We start from the raw sequence: 27108 nt of genomic DNA on the forward strand, positions 1-27108 counted from the left end.
AACACAAATGAATCTCTCAAAGAGCGATTAAAGACACTCAAAGGCTTGTTTGTCAGCGACACAATTGCATGACGGTTTGAGGGAGAAAAAGAAATGGGTTGTGAAGGCTTTAATTTAATAATGAGTTCAACTGCTGGGGTAAGAATCACGGATCTGACAGTCGCTGACAAAAGCACTCTCCTCCTGCGTCGTGTTTCAAATGACGCCTTGCAATATGCCTTCGTTCGATGAAAGACTATTACTTGAACTGCTTTGAATCTCATTTGTGAAAGGACCTATTGAATAAAAAATACCCATTGAATCGCATTTCCATAATTCAAATGGAGTCGAGTTGCAAAGAAAATGCCGTGGCCAAGTTTAGGGAACAAAACTTTTTGTTTGTACACACAGCCGGGCTGCCTCCAATCCTCTTGACAACATACTGCAAACATTTATCACAAGCAAGGAGATGTAGCATCAGCCAAAAGGTGAAAATGGTAGACCTTCAAATTTGATCTGCAGCTTGAATTGATGTTTACACTTGGTCAATAAGGAAAACTTGAAAAATATAATCTTTATATAAATTGCGCGTCGTCCCGCACGCGGTCTGTCCTTCCGTCTGTCCCTTTTCAAAACGTACCTACTTCACCGCGCCGCTGCGCGCCACCACTGCGCCGCTCAGGCAGTGGCTCACTACGATCGCGCGGGCATCTTAGCGAAAAAATGTTGTCTACCCACAAGCATTGCAATAAAATTGTTAGTTATTTAGTAGAGCTAAACATCTCTTTATTTTCGCGATAAGCAATGAAGATGAACAAAAAGTTGAACCAAGCAACAACACTTTTGTGGGCCGAAGGCCCACCTTACCAGCCTTCCGCAGGAATTAGCTGATGACCCGCCCGGAGGGCGGCGAACCACCACCTTACCAGCCTTCCGCAGGAACTAGCTGATGAGCCGCCCGGAGGGCGGCGAACCACCACCTTACCAGCCTTCCGTAGGAACTAGCTGATGAGCCGCCCGGAGGGCGGCGAACCAGCTAGTTGGTTATAATTTGGTTGAAGATTTGATTGCTGTACCATTTCGCAGCTTGAGACAAATGGCAGTTTGTTGAGTGGTCAACGAAAATATGTTACTTTCAAGATGGGAAGGGAATGGTAAGAAGACAAAATAAGAAGAGTCTAAATTTTACTTAACTTCGACAGGGTCAAATTGTAATGCTCGAAGAGATTATCTGAGGGCAAGCCAGAGGATTTACAAGAAATCCTGCAAAAACATTTAAGCCACACTCTTAACATGAAAGAATCAGTTCTTGATTAAAGATCGGAACATAACTCCACACGACAGCGGTACAACTGACCGGCATATTAAAAAGCCTCATTCGGTGCCGGTGTAGTTGAGGGGAGGATTATCAAATGCACTTGCTCAAAAATGGGATATGTGTTTCAAGCAAGCACATTATTTTAACCCTGTCTCTATCATTTCTTTTTAACTTCTGTTTTGTCTGCGTGCACACCGATCCCTGCATGGCATGAACTGGATCCCTTCAGCTTTATTAAGCTGTGTGTGGATGTACGTGGGAGGGGGAAATAAAACCTATGAGTCTAAAATGCATGCATTTCTTGTCCTCATGCTGGGGATTAGGATTCGGTAGGAGCTACGGTTACACATGAAAAGAAGATAATACCATGAAAATGTTACCCAACTACGACCAAATTGTGTTCCAGGTTAACACAGCCGCTCGCATCTTTTTGTGTTTGAAACTGAGAGGATACGGACTCACCTTACCCTAATATTACTATTAGATCACAGTGATGGACATAGTGGATAATTCAGGAAATATAACAAATATTGCGGGGAGTATGACTTTGGAAAACTCCATACCGCACGCTATGTGCATCAAATAGACCATGCAGTCACCATATATCAAAAAGGTGAATATATTTTATGGTGCCAGAGATCACCTTCGGCAATCTGTAGGTAATGTTTCTCTGAGTCTCTGAGCCTGAGCCAAGCGGCATGCATGTGGGCGTCAACACACTTCAGAACGGTAAAACTCTCAGACGCAAGAAACAAACCATGATTAAAGCACAGGACTGGGGAATACATTCTTAAGGCATCCTCTTCGTGTGTACCATTATTAACCTGCGTAATTTTGGGTGGATTTAGGATTGTTTTTATTTGCTTTCGGGAAGCATGTTTAGGCATTACAGTGGGATATATATTCACACAGGAAACGCACAGATCAATCACATGCATTGGAGCACAGGGAATGCAAGTTTTGCATACGGAGCAAGTGGGTGCGTGTATGAGGAAGGTGAGGGCTCAGGAAGAAAGTTCAGGGTGAAGCAATGTTGTTATCCTTTAAAACAACAAAAACAGCAGAGTGAGCAAATATGTTGTGTTGTTAATATTAGCAATATTAACAGGATTCAAGAAAGCGTGTGAATCTAAAAAAATGAGTCAAATCAGTTTCATTGCAAGTCATAGGTCAGATTGTTTATGGAGAGAAGCAAATGTCTGAAAGATTGTCTCTGTGTGTTAAAGTGTTTTTTTTTCTTTTTCATGATTCCATATTGTTTGTCCTCAGAATTGAGTGATTTCTTTTCCCTTTGTTTGGTCTCAACAAGTGCCTGTTTGTGCCAATCTAATTTTTTTCTTGATTTCTTGTTATGTTTCTTAAAGCCTGAAAATTACAATTGAAATGTCTTTCGTTTTGTGTCGTGAACGTGATCTGCTTTTTCTTTTTTCTCCGACAAAATTAAACAGCTGAACGAACATCGTCAGAAACTGGTGATTCCATAATTATCGCCAGGGGTAGCATATCACCTCAGTCACCCGAAGCAAGGAACTCCCCCATATAATAAGCTAATATGGAAAGTCTGAGAGGAGTTTGGATTTGCAAATGTGCTCCTGCGCAACATATTCTCCAGGTGCTCATTTTAATGTTTTGCAAACCGCACTGAAGAAAACTATTAACACACACACACACACAATGGAAGCGCACACTGGTATAAACATTCCCCCAGTTCAGTGGTTGCTTTATGGAATACAGAACCAGTGCTCCAGACTTGAAAGCCTCTCGGTTGCCTCAGATGTGACATGAGCTCGCTGCCGTTTCTTGCTCTCACCCTCCTTCCCGTAACTTCCCTTCCTCTTTCCTTTTCTCTTTCATCATTCGGCCCCATCTTTTGACACTTCAGAAGGTGTTCCTCACATACGTCCTTGTCACACCCCCCCCCCTCCACCAACTCCATCACCACTCTCGATCAAGAGAGCACGCCTTTCTGTCTGAAACTTATGTACTTTGTAGAGTTAACACTCATGCGTTAGTATCACCTTGAAGTTGCTAAGTGGTACCGAGCAGAGAGACTGCGTTTAAAGAGGAAAGCGCACAGAGAGACTCTGTTCGGGAGGCATCGAGCTGAAACCCGGGGAGGTAAGCGGTGAATTCACCTTTGGATCTGAACTTTTTTACCACTTTGAAACAAGAGGGAGCGAAGAAGCTAGAGACTGGCTGGAGACTTCATTTTTTTTTTCCTTTGTGTTTAAAAAAAAAGGCAAGGTAGTTTTCACTGTCTTTAAAGACACTTTATTCTAGGTCTGATGAATAAAACCAAATCGGGGACAATTTACATTGGCTGCAGCCTCGTCATAAACCATTTTGAATAGGATTGAGCATTATTAGCAGGTCATGACATTGCCCTTGTGTGTCTTTCTTCAAGGAATGTTTTCAGTTCTTGGCTCTATAGCGATTTCAGATTTTGAGCGAATTATGACAACATTTTTTATTGGCAGCAGCACTGTGGGCAGCTGCACTCCTGCAGCATTTCTAAAATTGGAGGTTCCAAAAAGTTGGCTGTTCCAAAAACACGTGTGCATGGTTCAATGGCAATTCCAAATTATTCATAGGTGTGAAATTGACGGACAAAAATGGTTCTGTGGAGAGCCAAACTAAACTGTGAAACTGCTATGTGCAAACGTATAAGAAGTAGAGAATTCATAACTCCCCCCACCTCACCCCCCATCCCCGATTTATAGTCTTTGATTGAACTAAGAAGGATTATCTGAGACTCGTTTTTAGAGTGAATTAATGATATGCCACTTGTTTTCAAATATACATTTTCCCCCTTGGAGAGGATAACAGTTGATTAAAAACAACTTGACAGAGAACAATTGACAGCTGCTAAATTTTGTGAATCAAGTCAGTTGTGGTCTGGAAGAAGCGGTGTAGCAGCAGGGGAAGTGGGGAGGCTATAGGTGACGGCAAAGCCTTGTCGATAGTGCTCTGTTTTCCATCAACTGTTCGTTAATCAGCCAGGTCCTAATGTGCCTTTCTATCCGACAGACCCACTCCCATTCCAATAGGGGAATGGGAGTTCATCTTAAACAAACATCTAGCTGTCTCTCATTTGCTCTCACAATGCTGCCCTCATCCATCTAATCCAATTGCAAAGGTCTTCATTACAAAGTGTGTGGTGAAATTTGTCTTGATTATGGTGTCTCCATTGCCCTATCCTCTTTGGAGGAAAAAAAAATGTCCACCCCTCAGTAATTACCTTTTTCGGTCTGCCTGCTTTGTGATCAAACCGCAGATTTGTATGGCATTACAAAGGCAATCATCTTGATAAAAGTATTTGCTAGGTTGCCTGCAGTCGGTAATAGAGTTGTTAATATATTTGGAACAGTCATGTGTGTTCCAATGGTAACATGCTACTTTTCCGCGACATAATAACAGCTTGACTTAGCTTTGAAAATCAACTTGTATTTATATGTGAGAACGAAGCCTGGAATCAAACCCTGGACCGCCGCACCGTCCGCTTTACCCAGTCAACCAGTGTGCCGCCAAGCTAGTATTAGCGTGTGATAATTTGCCACAAATCTGGTGGACCAGCAGTGGTTTACGTCATCCAAATAGTATCGACTCAGCATGGTTGTCCCACACGACATCTCACCTACTCTTACTCAGAGACGATTTTGATAGTACTATAACATGGTGCACAAGGCCAAACTGGCATCGTGCCAGCGAAACGTGCAAGCACACCTGAGTGGTGCCGAAGACAAGTGTGGCAGAAACCTCATCTTGGCTGAGTTAATTAGCACTACTACAGTCAGCATTCTCAGGTTGTGGTTTGGAGGACCTCAGGGAGAGCAGACTGTTGATTGGAGAAAATGGCTGCAATCCCCGATGAGCTTCTATCAGCATTTAGAGCCTCCTGCTGTCGTGTCTCACTTCACGGTAATCATTTCAAAGGCGAGCGCTTGACAAATGTCATTATTCAGGTTTGGAGGTCGATTTGGGAAGCCTACTGTGAATTATTGTAACGGGTGCTCACAAAGTTAATAAGCCACATACCTGCTTCGAGAACCCCCTCTAGCCTGTAGGAACCTCCAAAAAGTCCAAACAAAGCCCAAAGACACCATGTAATATGATTCAAAATCAGTCAAATATAACCCACAAACACAAAGAGAGAATCCTGCCATGGAAGGATTAAATTATCATTTAGGATGCTTGAGATATTTCTGGGCAAAAACCTGCTTCAATACATCACTGTTCATTCTGGGGGTGTATTCACACCAGATCAGGATGTTGGTCCGCTTGTTTGGACTTTTTTTTTTCATTTGGTGTATTGCACCGTACTTTTTGCAAGTGAACTATATTCTGGAAGCACATCGACTGGTGTGACAATTAGCGCGCCCATTGAACTGATAAACCCGGGAAACATGGAATTTCTACACAATGTCAAGTCAACAGTATTTATAGAGCACTTTCGAACAGCCATCGCTGCATACAAAGTGCTGTACATGGAGCGATTTAACATACACAATAAACAGAAACACGCATCGGTAATAAAGGCGGTGGAAAGCACCAAGCACCAAGCAGTAAAATCAAGGACAAATCATGCTGAGTCGAACGCCAAAGAATACAAGTGAGTTTTGAGGAGGGCTTTAAAGATGGGCAGCGAGGAGGCTTGCCGAATGTTCAGTGGGAGGTCATTCTGGAGAGAGGGACCAGCAACAGAAAAGGCTCGATCCCCTCTGAGCCTTAGTTTAGCTCTTGGTACCTCTAACAAAGACTGGTCCGCAGATCTGAGGCGCAGGGCAGGTGTGTAGGGGCGGATGAGCTCAGAGAGGTAAGGTGGCGCGAGATTATTCAGAGATTTGAAAACAAAGAGGAGGATCTTTTTTTGTTTTTTTTTTTGTTTTGTTATTTGAGCTACAATATTATTTTTTGGGGGGGAAAAAGCAGCTTCAAAGCAGGTTTTGCGATGCTCTGTTCCTAAATTTCGGAACAGTTTTGAGAAATGTGTGCAATAACCCGCAGGAGAATGTGCTCTGCATGCCCCACAGCATGTGCCTAAACAAAAGACAAAGCATCAGGCACAATCACCATTCACTATCGGCTAATGTTTTCCACAATGCCAGGCTCCGTTTGTTTGTTCGGGTCAAAAAGTCGCATGTGTGCTGTCGTTGTTGCTGGATAGCAATTGCTTGTATTCAGACCTGAAGCAAGCCGCATCACCAAATTTGTTTGGAAATAACCCGAGACCACATCAAAAAGCGGGTCTCGGTCCGGGTGTTTGATTCCATGCCAGGATTTATGCTTTCAACCTCAAGTGACAACATATTCTTTCATAGTAGGGTAATTTCCTGACTCCTGTTCACAAAAGCGGTAATATTCATGATCAAGCCTTTCAAGCGTGAAATGCACTAAACCGTGGAAGTGTTTGGTGAACAAAAGGAAGGCCCCACATCACATTATGCTCCCTTCGAGTCCCAATACATGAAGTCCAAATGGGTTTGAGGTCAAGGAAGCAACGCTGTGTACAGCCAGGGTCGAGGTGCTGAATGTAAAATGATCATAACATGACCTCATCCGCCTGTATGAATTCACAGCAGCGCCACATGACACTTTTTGTCGGTAGAGGTCAAACTGAATGAATGCAGTATTTTAATCGATTACTTTGTGAGAAAGAATGGTGGATTTATAATTGTCACTTCATGACACAGTCGCAACAACAAGCGGTGGCCATCTTTGTGGAATTTTCTAAAAAAAGAATCATAATAATGGAAAAAGCTCTTCAACCTCCATGACAAATAAATACCCACAAAAAACAAAGGTTGCTGATGTACATAACCTATTCTATTGTCCTTAATATTTTTCTCACCAATAATCTTTCATTTGCATTAGTTAACATTTTTGGGATGCAGTTTGAGACACTAACCCCAATTTTAAATTGTTCAAAATGTCAGCCTGCACGAGCAATTGCTGGCTATTTTGAAGTGAAAGCCGTCAGTCAATCAATGGAGGAGTTCTCTGAGTGAGAGATCTTGCCGTGGACTGAAGAATAATGTCATTGCATTTCAACTTTTTGTCTTCCCGTCTTAGGCAGAAATACTTGTCTATCAGGGAGAACAAAGGCACATAATTGGCTGACTTCTCCCAACTGAGCCCCGCGAAGCACAACGTTAATAATAAACTGATGAGAAATTCATTATGGCGCCAAATAAAAACAACCTCTCTTCGATAAGAGACCCATATATTTTAATGAGAGTGATGCCTCTGTGTTTTCATTAGGCGGCTGAGTCTCAAAACCTTAAGACAGGACCTGAGAGAAGAATGCCATTAAGCCTGGGATATTAAATGAGTGGCAAAGCAATCAATAGGCTCCTACATAAGCGGGGAACCTACCAGCCCGCCGTTTGGGATCACCTTGCTGTCTTGTAGAAATCAGTGTGAACTTTCCATCCTTCTCCTTTCTACACCAAAACACTTTTGTATTTTTCCACAAGTCTTATTTTTGTGTGAAAGGTTTCACATACAGATGACACCATTGCCAAAATTATCCCTGTTCACATCACGCTATAAAAACACTAACTCCATTCCAGACGAAACATGTGCATCAACTCGGTCCACCTACAGGTCGCCATACGTTATGTACAGCAGACCACTTTTTGGCCTTCCTTCATTGGTGTGACAGCCTGACTGATACAACAGTCATGGAAAAGCAGCGAGATGCACCACGGTTGCCAGAGAATCAGCACTTGTGTGTTATAAAATGTGTCATTAAAAAAAAAAAACAAGATCCTATTCAAGTGAAAATAAAGAGGCACTAATCTTCTCTGTACAGCAATCTTTTCACACAAAGACCAGAAGACTTTAGTCCGCAATTATATCCCATTCCACTCACGTTGGCCATGCAAAATCAGAAAAACCACAAATACATGCTGACACGCACATCATGTAACCAAACACCACTCAAAAGCTGGTCGAATGAAAACCATTGAAATCATTCAATATCAAAGAGATGAGAGTCAGATTTGTTTTTGAATAAGTGTGTGTGTGATCCCACTAAAGAATTGGGTTTGTTGAGACTGAGCCTGAGCTCACTTTTAAATGACTTGGTGAAATAACTGCTTACTTCACACAAAATTAACCACTAACTAGCAAAAACTATTATAACGGTCACCAACCGAACAGATGGATGGGTGAAAATTCCAGTGGTTTCACCTCAAGGGAGAAAGGGGGAACAAGAGAATCACACTAATGTGGACCAATAATCTTTCTCAGAGTCATTATGATGATCAATGCCATTATAATGAGCTAACATCTGGAACAAAGAAAGCTAATAGCAGACAGCTGCTGCGCAATACAAGCTCATTAGAGAACATTTTGCAATGTTAAATAATGCTGCATTCATTTTGGCCCAGGATTTGGATGCCGAAATATAACACGTTGTATATTTGATACATTGTGTCTTCTAACTAATTGTGTCATTGAGAAAACGTTTGAGAAAGGGCTTGGCTCAACACAGTTTTGATTTGCATTACATCATACAGACGACAATGTCGTCAAAACAATCCCCCATACGCATATAAACGTAAATCCCCGCTCAGGTGAACTTTATCATTCAATTTAACCATGGCTGTGGTTCGTTTGTAAACATTGGAACCAACTTGCTTGGCTGTGGATGAAAACAACGAGTTCGAGATCATGGCCTCTGTATTGCTCCAAACCATCTAAATCTATCCCTTGTAGCGAGAAAGTCATCCGTGCTCAATCTGAACCAAGTGACAAATGATGAAATCCAGTGTGTCTCTCAGCAGCCTTACGTTACCCAACCCGTCTTTGGATTAGCACATACGCAGTGTGTCTTTTAGTCACAGAATGGTTGTCTCTTTTTTTTTTTTTTTTTTGCTGCGTAGAATGATATTTTGATCATAAGGTGCCCTTAAATTTTATGGTGTATTGTAACCTGAAACGTTATCGGGACAATTATGAATGATACCAAACAAATCCCAATTTTGGTTCCCATCACGTGTTAATTAGCTCACTGTGTATGCCAAACTTTCCTCTAATGTGACCAAAAAGTGAGCACTTTCACATGGGTTTGTTCGGACATATTATATAAAAATTGCATTGAATCAAAACGGGCACAAAAAAAACAACAATAACAACAACAAAACAAGGCGCATAAGATATACTGATATTCATGAGGAAATGTGCTTCAAGGTAACATTCCATTTCATCAATCAGTCTTTTGCCTCGTTTGATAATTGCTTTGGATGAATGAATGTATAACAATATCACATTTCCTCTTGTCTTAATTCATAAACCGTTTTGTGAGTGTAAGCCAATGGCAACACAAGTGGCGCGCAGCTGATTAACACAAGGTAAGTGGGTCCATTTGCGCAGAATAGTACCCAAAAAAGCTCTACCTCAGAAAATCGGCTGAACATAGAAGCATTATCTAATTAGTTCTGTGCCTAGAAAAAGAAAATTATGAAGAGCCACGTCAAAGAAAATAACATAATAGTTTGTACAAGTCTTTGGTGATCATAGGAAAATATAATTACGACGAACAAAGAACACTGTGTGGTCCGACATAAAGCATTAGTAAAATATAATGGGGGAGCGGATGGGATGAAAATCCTTTCAGGATTTCCAATCAGTGAAACTCCATGAATGACATGCATATAAAGCTGTGTCCACTCCTCTTCATTAGGTGGTCTTTCTTTCAAATCTCTTTCATTTGCAATGTTCAAATAAATTAGTTTAGCGCACGGGTGGAACGGCGTTGCATATGGTTAGTGGGTCTAACTCACATTGAAGAGATCCTGAGTTTGAATCTTAGCTCGTGACTTTCTGGATGGAGTTTACATGTGCAGCATTGGTGAGTTTGCTCCGCACATACGATAAAATGCATTTCATCCTATGTTAAAATAAGTTAGCCATATGTTGTTTGTCGATTGACTCTCAGTCTACTGAGCCTCTTGCCAAAAGTCAACTAGCCATGTCTAATTTAAAGCCTGCATTGGGAAAATCTTGTGGCATCCTGATGCCAAGGAGCTAAGTTGAGGTGTAGGAAGGAGCTTCTTTTCCATAGGCCATCACCCCGTCTAGCAGAAAAGTTGTGACTTTGCTGCCGTATTGGGCATCTGTAGGTAATAATCCCTTCAGGGGGCATACATTTCTCACTTGATTGTAGAAAGACAACACTTGTTTTTTCACAGTGTTTACAGCAGTAATCTAAACACCCGCCCAAAACACATATATACAGTATTATCACAACAGTTAGTGACTGCATGATGGCCGCATGTAATGAAAATATCTAAAATGTATTTCCTATATTTCACAGTGAATTCAAATTATAGCAAAAGCTGTTTAATGTGTGTAACACCAGGAAAATTTGTATGGATACTGAGGGAATGAGGAAGGAACACTATCAACTTTGTGTACAGCACTAATCCTTGGAGAGTGTAGCGACGAAAAGGCTCCCAACTAACAGCAATTGCTTTAAAATAATAGAATTCACTCATGGTTGTAGTGCTGGTTCAGAAATGACAACAGGGAGAAAAGGATTCGCAAGAGAGATGGGGCTCAACTGCTTCACTCAAAAAAAAAAAAAAAGGGGAGATAAAAGGCATAATTCAGATGACAATTTTAGAAGCTTTCGTGCATTTTCATCAGGCGCTCACAGGATGTTGTTGGAACAACAATATCAAGATTTTTTTTTCCTATTTGTTTTGCTCTTCTGGGAAGAAAGGAACTATTCCCATCTCCCCATGTCTTTATTTTCCTTTGCTTGAAATTTTTTCCACTTACACAGCACAGAGACATATGAGGTGACACGAACAATCGACCAAACACGTGACCGAGACGACCAACTGAAAACTTATGTCTCTCATGTTGACAGGAAAAGACAATAAAAAAAACTCATCTTGCATCAGTGAACTTTGCAATTTATTAAATAATACATAATGCACATTCATGCACAGATTCATAACTACAGGTGCTGCAATTTTTGTCGTTTATGTACAGTGGACCCAACTCCAAGTTATTCTAACACACTGTATTAAAAGGTTTAAACCACAAATACACCACAAACTATCATCTCCAGTTATTAGAGTAACACATATATATACCGTATTTTCACGACTATAAGGCGCCATTAAAAGTCTTAAATTTTCTCCAAAATGGACAGGACGCCTTAAGGTGCGGAGCGTCCTTTATATGCGCTGAGTTCCAAAATCTGACTGACAGCCGACACGTTGTTTATATAGAGAAAAGGCGGAAGTGACTGTGGCCAGGCATGCGGGAGAGAAGTCGGCCAATCAGGGAAGGGTGGGCGTGTATATATACATATATGGATAGGGAGAGAGAGAGAGAGAGAGGGAGAGAGAGGACAGGCAAGCTAGTCCGCCAATGGTGAAGGGTGGGCGTGTAAGTGGACGCTAAAGGGACACCGCAAGCAGGTACCAACACCCGTATAGAGTGTGGCAATGTGCATTGTTGCAAAACAACTCCGGTTTTGGTTTCTAAGAACCCCTGAAAATAAATTCGACAAAAAGACACGCCTACGAAGCTCAGTTCAAACTTAAAGCCACCGGTTATGCTTTTGGCATGCGTGCCCATTTCACAGCAGCGGTGAAAAAACAAGTCAAGCAAATGAACTCTGAGCTGGCCGTTATTCCCGGAGGCTTAACTAAAGAACTCCAACCGCTGGACATTGGCATCAACCGGGCGTTCAAAGTAAAGTTGCGAACGGCATGGGAACAATGGATGATCGGTGGCAAACACAACTTTACAAAGAGTGAGAGGCAGCGCTTGGCGAGTTACGCCACAATACGCAACAACGAGAGGGAACGCAGCGTTTTTGATGGATTACGGTACTTGCACAATTGTTCAATTCTTTCTAGACACACACGCGCTGCCACCATGTTTCGCTCTGTTCTTTACTTTCAAATGTGGGAAAGCTTCACACGAGAGAAATGTTGACTTTGCTGTTGCTACTCCTTCTTTCCGCTCGGCAATGCGTAGCAACTCACACTAGCATGTGATGCATTCAATGACAACTGAGATGTGCAGTCCTCTGCTTCTGTTACAGAGGATGAGGACTTTGATGGATTTCTGGGTGATGATTGATCGAAAAACGTGAGAACGTTGTATGATGGCTAAATAAAATACACCCGAACTCAGTTCTGCTTTCGTTGCCTTTTTAAAAACGTGTTTTTAGCTTGTATCTGTATGTCTTGGCATGCTACCGTATGCTTCAAGCTAATGTGTTAGAGTGCGCGCATGCATGCCGTATGTTTAAACTGGCGTATGTTTTACCACTGTAAAACTGCGGCCATTAGTACGGTGCGTCCTGTGTATGTGTAAAATACAGAAATGTCACCCATTAATGAGACTGCGGCCATTAGTACGGTGCGTCGAATAGTCGTGAAAATACGGTATATACCCTCACCGACCACTTTATTAAGTACACCAGTCCAACTGCTCGTCAACACTTAATTTCTAATCAGCCAATCACATGGCAGCAACCCAGTGCATTTAGGCATGTAGACATGGTCAAGAGAATCTCCTGCAGTTCAAACTGAGCATCAGTATGGGGAAGAAAGGTGATTTGAGTGGCTTTGAACGTGGCATTGTTGTTGGTGCCAGAAGGGCTGGTCGGAGTATTTCAGAAACTGCTGATCTACTGGGATTTTCACGCACAACCATCTCTCGGGTTAACAGAGAATGGTCCGAAAAAGAAAAAATATCCAGTGAGCGGCAGCTCTGTGGGCAGAAATGCCTTGTTGATGCCAGAGGTCAGAGGAGAAAGGCCAGACTGGTTCGAGCTGGTAGAAAGGCAACAGTGACTCAAATAACCACCCGTGACAACCAAGGTAGGAAGAAGAACATCTCTGAACGCACAGTACGTCGAACTTTGAGGCAGATGGGCTACAGCAGCAGAAGACCAAGCCAGGTGCCACTCCTCTCAGCTAAGAACAGGAAACTGAGGCTACAATTTGCACAAGCTCATCAAAATCGGACAATAGAAGATTGGAAAATTTTGCCTGGTCTGATGAGTCTTGATTTCTGCTGCGACATTCGGATGGTAGGGTCAGAATTTGGTGTCGACAACATGAAAGCATGGATCCATCCTGCCTTGTTCAGGCTGGTGGTGGTGGTGTAATGGTGTGGGGAATATTTTCTTGGCACTCTTTAGGCCCCTTGGTACCAATTGAGCATCGTTGCAACAACACAGCCTACCTGAGTATTGTTGCTGACCATATCCATCCCTTTATGACCACAATGTACCCAACTTCTGATGGCTACTTTCAGCAGGATAATGCGCCATGTCATAAAGCTGGAATAATCTCAGACTGGTTTCTTGAACACGACAATGAGTTCACTGTAATCAAATGGCCTCCACAGTCACCAGATCTCAATCCAATAGAGCATCTTTGGGATGTTTTGGAACGGGAGATTGGCATCATGGATGTGCAGCCGGCAAATCTGCGCCAACTGTGTGATGCCATTATGTCAATATGTACCAAACTCTCTGAGGAATGCTTCCAGCACCTTGTTGAATCCATGCCACAAAGAATTGAGGCAGTTCTGAAGGCAAAAGGGGGTCCAACCCATTACTAGCATGGTGTACCTAAATAAAGTGGTCGGTGAGTGTATAGTATATATATTAGTAGATAGCATCAAGTAATGTTAATTACTACAAACATTTACTTCTACACGCATGTATACCTTTAAATTTGGCCTTATAAATATGATATATACTCATACAAATGTACATATACCTGAAAGAGGAAGGTAACCTACATCACAGATTTTCCTCTTTCATGGGAGATCTCGGTCCCCATTAACCGTGATAAGTGAGGGATCACTGCAATGTCATCCCGAAATCACATCCAAATTACGGATCTTTAACAAACAAATTAATTGTGAAGGTTTTGTATTACTGTTGCCAGCATTTAGCTGCTTGCAGTGTTTGCGGCTAGTATTGCGAACAACTAGCAGCGCTCGAGTGCCACATCTAGGCTGGCGAGAGCCGTGCGACTTTTCAAAGACAGCTTAATCGACGTAAATGACTCTGCACACTTTGATGCTAAAAACCCTCAAAGAGTTGCCTACTGATTAATTGAGGGAGTCACTCACTGTTGCTGCTGGCCATATGCATGTCTGTGAGGCACATGCACAGTATTTGTAATCCTGGTCTGCATTTTACCCGAAATAATGCAAAATTCATGGCAGCACAACAGTGACTGTAGGGGCATCTAAAAAGGAAGCATGTTGTGGTTTATTCCTGTACCATTTCTGACATTGGATCAGTCGCACCTGGTTGCTAGCCTTAGCACACCAGATTACGGCATGTGTTTGATGTAACATTCTAACACGATGTCATGTTGGGCGTCACTATCATATTGTCGTGTCTAATGCGGATTACGAGGGCATTAGACATCAGTTTGACGTGGGAATGGCCAAAACATGAAGGTCCGCTCTTTTTTTTTTGCATGTGTATTTGACCTCAATCAATTGGCCAAATGTGTTTGATTCAAGGCCAACGTGTGTGTCTGTCATCCAATCAACATTAACAACATGAAATCTCAAGACCACTCGGGACATAAAGAGACAGGCCGGCCATCTCGACATGATTGGATGTCACCTGGCATGCTGAGTCTGGCTATCATCAAGGGCATCACCATTTGGAACACTATAGATCCGCCATCACGTCAGACTCTGCTATATCCCGTAATTGTCTTCATTCTTACAGAAAAAAAAAGGTAGAAGTACTTTGATCACCAACAAAACATTTCAGTAAAACAACTCCAGAGTCAGAAGACGCCGAGCAAGAATGCAAATAGTGGCCACCCCCCAGAAAAATCTGCAACCATCAGTTGCACTCCCAATTAGTTTCAAATTTGGGTTTATTTTTTTCAATAGATCATTGGTGCTCATGGTCAAGTCAAGTCAACAGTATTTATAGAGCACTTTCAAACAGCCATCGCTGCATACAAAGTGCTGTACATGGAGCAATTTAACATGCACAATAAACAGTAAGACAAATCGGTAATAAAGGCGGTAGAAAGCACCAAACAGTAAAACCAAGAACAAAACTAAGTCATGCTGAGTCGAATGCCAAAAGAATACAAGTGAGTTTTGTGGAGGGTTTTAAAGATGAGCAGCAAAGAGGCTCACCGAATCATAGTGCACGTATTCCCTCGAGCTATGACAAAGATTCATTGAATTAAATGTTACATCTGTGAATAAATCCATTTGATATTTTTTTGCATTTTATCTTTTTGAATAAACAGGTACTTTTAAAAATGTGTGTGTCATACATTTTAATGTAATGTTTTAAGTATTTTTTTCCTGCATTTCAGCAGGGTTAATGTTCAAGCTGTATTTAATGTCATTGTGGCTTACAATAATATTGCACCTTTGGGGAATACAACCTCAGCCACATTTTTGATGAACGCTTCAGACTAACATTAGCAGTCTTTGCTAAAATGCAAACACAAAGGAAGTTTAACCAATGTATGATGAAAATAATTCAATAAAAGAAATTTTAAAAAACGACATGCCTTTTGAGTGAGTCTTTTCACATCCTGAATGTAGCTGACTTTGTGACATACCATTCCATTCCTCTTTTGTTATTCTACAGCAGGGATGGGCCGCTGGTGGTCCGTGACCCGTAGCCACACTGAGCGGCCTCACACGATTTACTCAGACTGCGCGTGATGTCCTGGATGACAACATGTTCACCTCAGAAGTTATGCATGTTAATTGGCATATTTTCCAAAAAAAGTTAGGTTACAAGTTAGATTGAATTCCGACGTGAACAACCTGCACTTACACATATTGATGTAATGTGTAAACAATGCAAAAAAATTGCATACTGTAAGGACCAGAGCAAATTGTGCCGATGCTCTCGTTATTTGAGCATGACGGATCTGCTGTGAGCAAAGGATTAGGCCTATTTATCTTTGTAGGTCAGTCCAATAAATAATTCAAGCATGATTGCATAAAGGGGTGGTCGATTACAACAGGTAATGTCGATAGCACGTACGGCAAACAAGAGTTTCCTTTCGGGCCCTGATGGAGATGGGGAAGCATTCCAAGGAAAATGCCAAGTGGACCCAGAAGAGGTTGTCTGTCGAGTAATGTTGTGAATGTGACAGAGGAAACATGATTAATCTCTTCTTTAAACCTCCCACACAGCAGGGAGAAAGCATTGATCAGACAAAACTGAAACATTCTGAATGCCATTTTACAGTGATTCTTCTCTTTAAATGATGGAAATGAATGCGCAGGCTGAGCAACACATACAGCCATGTGTTAGGCAAGGAGAAACTCATTAGGTCAATTCCATAGCAACAACCGCATTCACCCTTTGTGAGTCCAGTGGTCAATTCAGTGAGCACCTACCTCCACCAAGTGCTGGCTTTCAGTACTGCAACACCAGCTGAAGAACAACATGGTGGACAGACCATGATCATGCGTGACCCGCAAAGAATGATAATGACCCATTTTTCCACATTGACCAGTAATTTGTTGGGACTGTGGCGCCATATGAAGGTGGTGAAAAGCAAGTGTGCTAGAGTGCGTAGCAAATCGAAATGTATTTCCAATTTACTGAATTATGTACAAAATGGCTGTCGAGTGCCACTTGGAGCATTTCAGATTGAACATGGCTGTGTTTCAGGTCATAAACTAAATACTGGCATTGGCGTGCGACAGAATTAGTCTTTTTACTGCTTCTAACACTGAATAACAGGTGCTAATGAAACTACAGGCGCACAAATTAATTAATTATTTGACAACTAATCAATCAGCAAAATAACGGACAACTACAAACCCAATGCCAGTGAAGTTGGGACGTGGTGTCAAACAAAAATAGAATAGACTAACTTGCAACTCGTGTTCAACCCGTATTTAATTGAATACACTCCAAAGGCAAGATACTTAATGCTTAAACTGATCAACAATACTATTTTTAGCAAATCATTAACTTTGAATAGCTGCAACACATTCCAAAAAAAGCTGGGACAGGTGGCAAAAAAAATAATTGTAATATATTTTCTTTGTTCAATGAAATATAGGTTGAACATAATTTCTAAATCATTGTATTCTGTTTGTTTAACATAACGGCTCAACTTCGTTTGAATTGGGTTTATATTGTCAACAAGTACTCGTTTACAAAGCCATTGTTTTACATAAATCCTCTGATTTTAGCCTCTTAGCAGTAATTGTTCTCTGATTTCTGTTCTTCAGAAAATCAGACCGATTATCTTTTGTGTTTAACCAAAATAAGACATTTCCAAAATAAAACCAGATGTTTGTAAAACAATGACTCAACCGGTCACTGAATCACTTTCAAAATGTTTGGTGACTTTGTCCCAAACTCATGTGATTGCCGTTTTTTTTTTTTTTAAATCACTGAGGAATACAAATTAAACAACAACTGGTGACGGGAAATGGTTTTGCAATGCACTTTAACGCAAAATAATAATAATAATAAAATTAGAATTAATTGATTTAAAAAATATTCGATGGTGACAGCCCTAAATTAAAAAACCTGGCTGTGCAAGCTTGCATTTAGTCTGGCTGTGTTCCCTTTGTAAGAATCTGTTTTACTGTGTACAGCATGTGTCGTTTTGTGCTCCAGTACTCAGCTAAATTACTTAACTTAGATCAAATAAGAAAGCCAATAAATGCAGAAAAAGAATAATTGGTTAAACTCCTGCAGAGCTGATCATTTATGTCTAAAACATGCGGGATAGTGGCGCGCAAGGACCATAGTTTGACACCTGACTCATTGTAAATACCCCTTTTTTTTAAATGAACCAAATCCCACATTGTGTCGGTTAAGATGCAGGGCTATAAAAAGCACCAGGGCCGAAGCATTATGCTGTGGCACAACGCTACGCCATGTCAGAATTAACTGCATTTTGCCTTGATGTAGCAAGCGTTCGGCAAAACTACAGTCAGAAGTGCGCCCCATCAAGACCACCCAACTCCCTGCCTGATCCGTGTAAATCTTGACATACTAGGACACTTTTCATCGAAAAGACCTCGAGATGGAGCCGCAAACCTGATCGAGCACAGCAAATAGTGTATTAATTATACACAGATGCCGCAGGTGATATCGAAAAGCTAAAGAGGCAAATAAAAAATTTGAGAGGAGCCGTCAACCATAAAACATGGGCATACACAGAATTTCACAGCTGTGTGAACAGTTAAAGCAGATGCGATGGGATGTGATCGTGGGTGCATACAGAGAGGCGGGCTGTAAAAATATGCTATAAACTTTATGGAGCCTAATGCGGCCCAGCAGCAGCCTCCTGCTGGGCTTCATGTCGACAGCCACGCTTACTGTGTAACGGAACTGTGGGAGAGAGACGCACAACTGAGAGCAAAGTTGCTATTCACAGCCTCCATCCGTGATATGTCAAAAACACATCAAATTCACATACAGGCTGTGTTGGGAATCACATTTTTTGTATGCCTCCTTTTCATAAGCCACTCTATCAAAAACTCTCCCCTAGCTGAAGCCACGATGTAACGGGCACATCTGTTGGACCTGCACGGAGGAAAAACAAATGAGACAGACACACACACAGTCATTAGGTCGGGTGCACAATCACACATACTGACACAAGCGTAAACAGAATCTAAAGAACTGGCAGAGACATAGTTCAATCCTATATCGGTGTGCTGTGACCACTTCAGCTTTTTATGCTTCCCTCAACATCAAGAGAGGCAGTTCAACTGATGGAAGACTGGCAATTGTCTCTACAGTACGTGTGAAAAAATAATACTGTTTAAAACACAGACGGTCCCAGGGAAGTGACACAAAGGAAACAGGACACCAAAATGTAGAGGCCCAGTAGACAAGTGGAGCTCCAAATTGGGCTCACAAGGTAGGGCGGTTCTCCTAACTGTCTTAAAACTATGTCGTGAAAGGTTTGGTGGAAGTTCACAGCTGATCAGATGGTAATGGCTAGCTGCTCAATGTAAAGGTACAGTGTGTGCCCTACTAAATACAAATAACATCTTTGCAGAAGTTACACTGTATTTGCATGTTTTATGGAAAACATGGGTTTAAAAATAAATAAAAAAATAAAATTCAACCAGCAAAGAGTCCAGTTGCCTTGAATCAACCTTTGCAAATTACCAGGACCTGGGTGACTGAGAATCTCAACAGAAATATGTTTTTATTCATTTTTTTACGAAGCACGAGGGTATTTTTTTTTTCTTGATAATGTGGCAATTACGCTACTAGACTCATGAGAACATAGCAACTATGCAACACCGAGTCAAAAGCATAATAAAATGACTCATAGGAAAGTAGTCATTGTTATTTTTACTTGTTTTTAAAAATCAAACCATCTGTAAGGCATTTACTTTGTCAATAAACAAACAAACAAACAAAACAAAATGGTCGCAATTAGTTTGAATGGCATACTGAAGTCTTCAAGCTATATGTTAGTATGTTATTATCGGCTAGTTAGTATCAAGACTTTGGAGAGGGGCATCCATGACTTGTGAATTTTTGCTCTGCACAGCTGGGCTTGGCCTTAAACACACTGTCGTTTTCATATACCGCAAGGGGATTTCTTTTCCAATCACCATTGGTGTGTTACTTGGCTAGATGTGGGATCGATAGATGTGTATATGCCACTGACTGATTACAGGGATGAATTATGCTCACATGGAGAAGGTAAAGGTGGGCTTTATCTGTCCATTTAAACCTTTGCAAGTTTGTTTAGACCTGAGAAAATCCAATTTCATTGCATTTTTTTTCTCTTTACATCCCATTGGACCACTGGGAAGCATAAATGTGAACAGTGCCGATTGAACCACGCATTCTAAAGTTCAATCTGGGTGGGTCAAGTTGGAAACCACGAGGCTAACTAGCCGTTTCCACATTTCAATAGTCTGGCCTGTAAACTCAACAAACATTGTTTGTACTATTGGATGAAGTGAGATCTGCTTTTAAGCAAAGGACACATATCATACCTTGCAAAACATGTTTCCTTGATCTTGATTCAAAATAGAATCGATGCAGCACATTGGCACAGGCCACGCAGAGCCCCACAATTGATAAATTTTTCATTGAAGTTCTTTTAAAGGACCAAGGACACGCGCAACATCAAATCTGATCAACGCTCAGCAACACGTTAAATAGCTTGCCTGAAACAAGGAAAAACATGTTTTGGACTTGCCATTTTTCTTTGTTTTTTTTTAAGGTGCTTCATTAGCTCACTTGACTCATGGATAAGCATTTGTTACATGTTAAGGAGGAGCCAGATGTCGAACCACTCTTTTTGGATGTTGCTACTTATCACCAAACTGTATTCCGACTGTTATGACTGTATTTTTGGTTGGGTCCTTGATGCTGCTATGATCGCCGAAATTGTGTGATGTAAGATTATATTGCCTGATGTCTCTCTGTATATAAGCTCAAGTTGCTCTGTGACATGTGAGAAAGTCAAGATTTTTTTTTCAATGTCCTGCTCTCTGTTGTTACTTTGTATTTTTGTAAATTACGATTTTTTTTTTCACTTCTGTGTACCGTCTGCTTATGGGTCCAAATTTTATACCACATGTGACAGCAAGCCTCCATGTTCTTATCCTTCATGTGAATTGTGTAGCACTCATCTCGTCTCAGCAGCGTGCAATCTGAGCTTGTCAATGGGAGTGCGCAGAGGGGGAAGTCTGCTTCCACAGCAACACCACAGGAGTCTGATGGGCTGCTCCTTGCTGACCTTTAACTTGTGACATAAATCCGGGCAGTCGTTCCAGGGGCTAATTCTATAAAAGCATCAAAACGGTCCGCACGTAACTGTGCTGCTGTGCCGAAGCAAAAGGCATCTGGTTCGAACACCCACAGACGTGTTTCTTAAAGATGAGCAGGAATTGTAGGTTCTCTGTATTCTGCATATCCGTCGCTCAAGCTTGAGGTGGAAAGAGCATTTGAGACTTAGAAATGTTGCACATTTGCACGCTGGTCAAACTGGATTAGATCCAATTTACACCGTTCTCTATTCCTAGCTCATTCTATAGCGGGAGAGCAGGGAATGTCAGAGAAATTTCATGCCTGAGACAGAGGAGTTAGACTTGCACGTTCCCTACAGACAATCCGAGCCAGCTCTCTCCCTCCAGCATAAGTGAGAGCGCTCCTTCCCAATGACACACGCTGACAGCGTGAAAATGGGAATCTGCCAGCAAAGCAGGGAGTTAACTGTGACCAACCAGGAACTAACCAGGCTAAACAAAGCTTCCTCCTGCTCTTGTATTTTAGAATGACAACTCCCGGTTTTAACAAGAGCAATCTGGCAAGCCGTCAACATGTGCCTCCGGCGCAATCTATTGTGATATTGACATGTGGAGTGGTCACACGTCAGTCAACCGGATTGCAAATTTTGCAAACCCAAATTTGAATTTAACCGAGTGACGCTGCCTTCACATGAAACCTCATGACTGCGCAGGGAGATCATTTACAACTCGCAGGAAGACTTCACGCTTGAATTCATCTGAGAGACTCTTAAGCCTTGTCCCCTACTTCTGTTTTGGTTAAAGAAAGTCCAGTGTTCAGTGGTACCAGCTGATTTTACGCGGTCAATTTTAAGACCTGTTTAAGGCTAGTCAGATCAAATTTAGTACAAAATATGACCATGAAGCGAGGGTGATGCTCATTTGTTTTAGAAACAAAAATATCTTCAAATTCTAATCACCCTGTCCCTTGTCGGGGATTTTACATCCATCCATCCATTTTCATCCCTTTTCCTCACAAGGGTCGCCGGCGTGCTGGAGTTTATCCCAGCTGTCTTCAAGCAGTCGGCGGGGTACACCCTGAACTGGTTACGAGACAACCACACAACGACAACGACAAACAATCACAGTCACAATCACACCGAGAGACAATTTTAGAGCGTTCAATAAACCTACCATGCCGGTTTTTGGAATGTGGGAGGAAAGAGGAAGAAAACGCAAGCAAGCCCGGGGAGAAAATGCAAATTCCACACGGGGAAGCCCGAGCTGGAATTAAATCCATGACCTCTCCACTATGAGGGAGATGCGCGAACCAGTCAACCACTGTGTCCGCCCCATTTGATGTTTTTCAAATGAAATTTCAATTTGCTGTTCATAATAATTAGGAAAGTATGTTTTATCATGGATAAAAGGATTGTTTCGCATGTGTCCTCTGATCCAAAATAAGAAAACTGTTGAAAACAAATACACAACCATGAATGTTTGCTGTATCTCCCTGGTCGTGGCTATAAGTGGGTTATAAGAAAAAAAAAAAAATTTTTTTTTAATCTGAGAAAATGTCCGATCATGCTTACATATATTAATTAATTTTCTCAACAGATAAATGAAGTCCATCTTTCTACCTTAACTACCTTAGATAAGTATGAAAGTTCTTGATTAGGTGTTCATGTGATATTCTTTGAGGCACCATTAAAAGTAGTCCCACGCATTTCCAACAAGTAGACTGGGGTGATTATGTCTTATTCCATTTCCTAAACACAATATGACCATTGCCATTGAAAGGAGAAAAAGTTCGCCCGCATCAATACAAGCGAAGCTAAGACCCCACTCGCCCCCCAGGCAATAAACAAACACAAAAGAACAGTTGGACAAAGGACGGAGAAACTGCAATCAATTAAAAAAAAAAAAAGACGATGTGAAACGGTTTAAAAGGGGTGTTTTGTCTGAGAACAAGGACGGAGCAAAGGCTGTGGCGCCGTGCGCTGCGTTACCTTGTCTCTCGTCCTGTTAAGCATCAAAATGCTTCACACCACAAAAAAAAAGGCCAATCAAATGTTATACGAATGCAAGACTCGACATGTTATTGATGTTTGCGTTTTTTTGTTCCTGAAAGCACAAAAACAAAACCTTTCCCAAGCTAACAAAACGTATGCCAAAATGGCACCAAAGTGAATGAATAAGTAGTCACATTTCAGGTGGAGAGTAATAGAACAATGCAATCGATCACAAAAAACAAGACCATCCATGACAATTTGTACTAAGCAGATAAATTAAAAAGCAACAAATACCTTTCCGAAATTAATGATAACAGTGAATAATCTCACTCTGTTTGTCTATATATACAATAGGGATGGGCATTTGATTTTTTTGTTTTTCAATATCAATTTTAAAAGGGATGCAAGATTTTTTGAATGTTCGACCGCCAAGAGGACAAACCCCATTGTCCCACACATCGACATTAAGTATTTTCACAATATGCATCTGGTCAAGACAGAAATAGATACAGAAGCCAAATAAAAATATTGGACTACTTACCGCAACTTTGCTCCCAGTTATCTGCATGCAGCAATCAGCGGAGAAGGTTAATGTGCAAAAAGACACAAACAGCACAGTCATAAGTAGGCCAGACAATTACACGTTGAGGCATGAGCGTTAACTTGTGTGATATTACAAATTTTCCATCAAACATGACATAGCTAACATTTTTGTGAATATAATATCTGACAAGACGACTCTTTTGCTATTAGAAGCATAAATAGAAGAAAGCGTCTGATTTGGAGCTCTAAATTTCCAGATGTTTCAGGTGTTAGTCAAACAGGCAGGTGGTGAAAAAAAATGCGTCATGCAAACCATTCCAGCTTGTCCTCCCTGTTGTATATACCGGTAGTCGTTATATGGCAACAACTGGGGAAATGATTAAGTCATCTGTTCAAATGTAGCGATCCATTAGCTAAAATGAAGGGTGGAGTGTGCTGCTGGCCTAACATCATATCAGGCTTCATTAATGTTTGGCATCGGGTATCAAACTCGCGCATTGGCGCTCTCTGAAGGAAACTATCACCGGGCAACACGTTAGCGGCAGAAGTTATACAAAATGTACGCTACTCCGATATCGTCAGGACTTGCGTAACATGGTCCACGACGAACATTAAATGTGTTTATTTATTGTCAGACTCTTAAAATAATGGCCGAGTTTTGCCCCCAAAAATGTTTGCCTTGTATAACCTCAGCATGCTGGCCACCACCTCTCCTAAAATCCGTTACATCCTGAGTTGAGCAAATCATTCAATTCTACGGCTGAAATTAAATGATGAATAAATATAGTCATCAGAATGTGGTTCAGTGTTACTTCTTTTCTGAAAAAAACAATTTAGGTCTTTATTTTCACTATTCATTACAAGTCAAAAGCTAAATAAGTGTCATCACGTGGCCATCAATCATGTGACTTGGGTATTGCGTCACTGATCACATGACACCCACCCCAAAAAAAAAGATCTAGTAACATAACTATGTTTCAAGTTGGGCAAATTTGATCTCCAACAAGTTCTGTTACATTGCTCGACTTAGCATAAGACGTTTCCATGACCATTCCGTAGACATCAAGGTGTGCAATTCACACCCATTTGGTGTGCCGCAGCTACCATTATTCTTCCCGAGGTCAACGAGGTACAGCAACATATCATGCATATCATGATTAAACAAGCGTAACCATTTCAGCAATATCCAAGAATGATTATGACGGTGTCAGGCATGGGTTGTGACGTAAAGGCCACAAGCCAGATGTGTATCTACTCCTTCCCTACTTTGACAGTTTGGTGTGGTGCATTTGTCTCAAGATTTCTGTGTGATGTGGGATCTGAAAAGAGAAAAAAAAAACTTAAACTTGGCAGCAAATTGCTTTTTGGTTATAAGTGGCAAATCTTGGCAGACCGACCAACAAAAACATGGAGTGAGTTTAATTCCTGCCTACCTGTCTGTCTGCCAGGCCCAGAGATTTATGATGTGATCACTTTTAATCAGGAATCGCTCATCTGAACAGCATGCAGATAAAGTGTAAAACGGATCCGTCAATAACGATGTTTAGTGGCCCTGCTTTCACAGCGTTAAGGGTGTCTCTCCACCGGACAACTATATTCCAATGAAGGGCTTCCGTTTATTGCATCTGAGGAAATGCATATTGATTACATCTCATCGAATAACACCCTGCGCCTTTTGCCTTTTACCGCCGTCCTCTTGCTCTTTCTTTTTTCTCTTACCGGTGTCTATCCTAATCTTATTTCCCATGTCTTTTCGTGAGACTCCTGCTGCCTCGCAAGACTTTGCAGCTGCCGCAAAGTCAATTGTACGTGAGCCGCCACCTGGTGTGTGACACCGTGCTTTTTAATCAGTCCTTGTATCCACCGCTCTCAAGCATGCAACTTAACACACCTGGAATCATTTATGCTGACTCAACAATACTGTTTGTTGATGACAACCTTTTCCACAGTTGATGCCACACAAAATATAAAATAGAAATATATATAATATATAGAATATAGAAAAAAAAAAAATCAGAGCATGGTATGAAGGAAGCTCCTCTAATAATCAGACACTGTCTTGAGATCGCACACAGAAATGTGAGGGAGGAGCTTGAAGAGTAGAGTCCAACATGTATGTAATTATGTGCACCACAGTATAGTATTTGAGGAGGGATGGATGGATTGGTATTAAAAAGGAACGTGTAAGGTTGAATAATACATTCTGGAATGCTGGTGAATATCTGACGGATTGCACGTTGTCCCAATTGACGGCAGTTTGATTTTCAAAGTTTGCATTTGGAAGACATTAATGCCATGTATTTCATCTGACATGTCGGTAACAATATCCTGAGCTCCTTAGGAGGCTTTAGAGGCATGTCGGTTTAATTTTGAAATGTATGACCGTAATGGCATTGCCAGAAAGTAAAAGAAAAAACTACCGGTAAATGGGAAGAATTCATTTCGTAATGCGCTCTCGGAGCTATGGTTTTAAGAGACACATGAGAAATGCAGGTTTAATTTTTAGGGAGACTTTGGGGTTGAATTCTGATATCAAATGACCGTAGCAACATCAAAGTCAAAATCTGCCGAAAATTCAATAAATGCTGTCGTGATTTCTGAACGTAGCTTTTGTGAGATACGTCCACTATTTTACCAAAAGTATTTGCTCACCTGCCTTGACTCACATTGGAACTTCTTAAGTGCCATCCCATTGCTAATCCATTGGGTTCAATATGATGCCGCTCCACCTTTTGCAGCTCTTCGAGCTTCAACTCTCCTGGGAGGGCTGTCCACAAGATTGAGAAGTGTGTTCATGGGAAGTTTTGACCATTCTTCCAAAAGCACATTGGTGAGGTCACACACAGATGTTGGTCGTGAAGGCCTGGCTCTCAGTTTCCGCTCTATTTCATCCCAAAGGTGTCCTATCAGGTTCAGGTCAGAACTTTGTGCAGGCCAGTCAAGTTCATCCACACCGGACTCTATCATCCATGTCTTTATGGACCTTGCTTCGTCATGTTGGAAGAGGAAGGGGGCCCACTCCAAACTGTTCCCACAAGGTTGGGAGCGTGGAATGGTCCAAAATATTTGGGTATCCTGAAGCATTCAAAGATCCTTTCACTGGAACTCGGGGGGCCACGCCCAACTCCTGAGGAACAACCGCACAAACTTCACACTTGGCATAGTGCAGTCCAACATCCATGCAATGCAACCTCCAAACTCGGACTCGTCCATCAGATTGCCAGATGGAAAAGCGTGATTCATCATTCCAGAGAAGGTGTCTCCACTGCTCTACAGTCCAGTGGCGGTATGCTTTCTGCATCCAGCGCTTTGCATTGCACCTGGTGATGTATAGCTTGGATGCAGCTGCTCTGCCAAGGAAACCTATTCCATGAAGCTCTCTGTACTTGGGCGAATCTGAAGGCCACATGAACTTGGAGCTTTATAGCAGTTGACTGTGCAAAAAGTCAGCAACATCTTGGCACTATGGGCCTCAGCATTCCCTGACTCTTCTCCGTCAGTTTACATGACATTACCACTTTGTGGCTAAATTGC

General features: G+C 41.5%; 1 protein-coding gene across 7 annotated transcripts in view; it reads right to left on the bottom strand.

Moving 5' to 3' along the window:
• The window catches only part of diaph2 (diaphanous-related formin 2), a 471059-nt gene that overhangs the window by 413497 nt on the left and 30454 nt on the right, over window positions 1-27108 (bottom strand). For 5 of the 7 annotated variants that reach the window (XM_052073363.1, XM_052073373.1, XM_052073383.1 and 2 more), the window contains one exon: window positions 23573-23593. The exons of the other annotated variants lie outside the window; for them this stretch is intronic. In XM_052073363.1, coding sequence (XP_051929323.1) covers window positions 23573-23593 — 21 coding nt within the window. The remainder of the gene's footprint in view (window positions 1-23572; window positions 23594-27108) is intronic. 7 annotated transcript variants of the gene reach the window in all.

This window comes from Hippocampus zosterae, chromosome 1 (genome assembly GCF_025434085.1).
Source record: "Hippocampus zosterae strain Florida chromosome 1, ASM2543408v3, whole genome shotgun sequence".
Taxonomy (NCBI): Eukaryota; Metazoa; Chordata; class Actinopteri; order Syngnathiformes; family Syngnathidae; genus Hippocampus; species Hippocampus zosterae.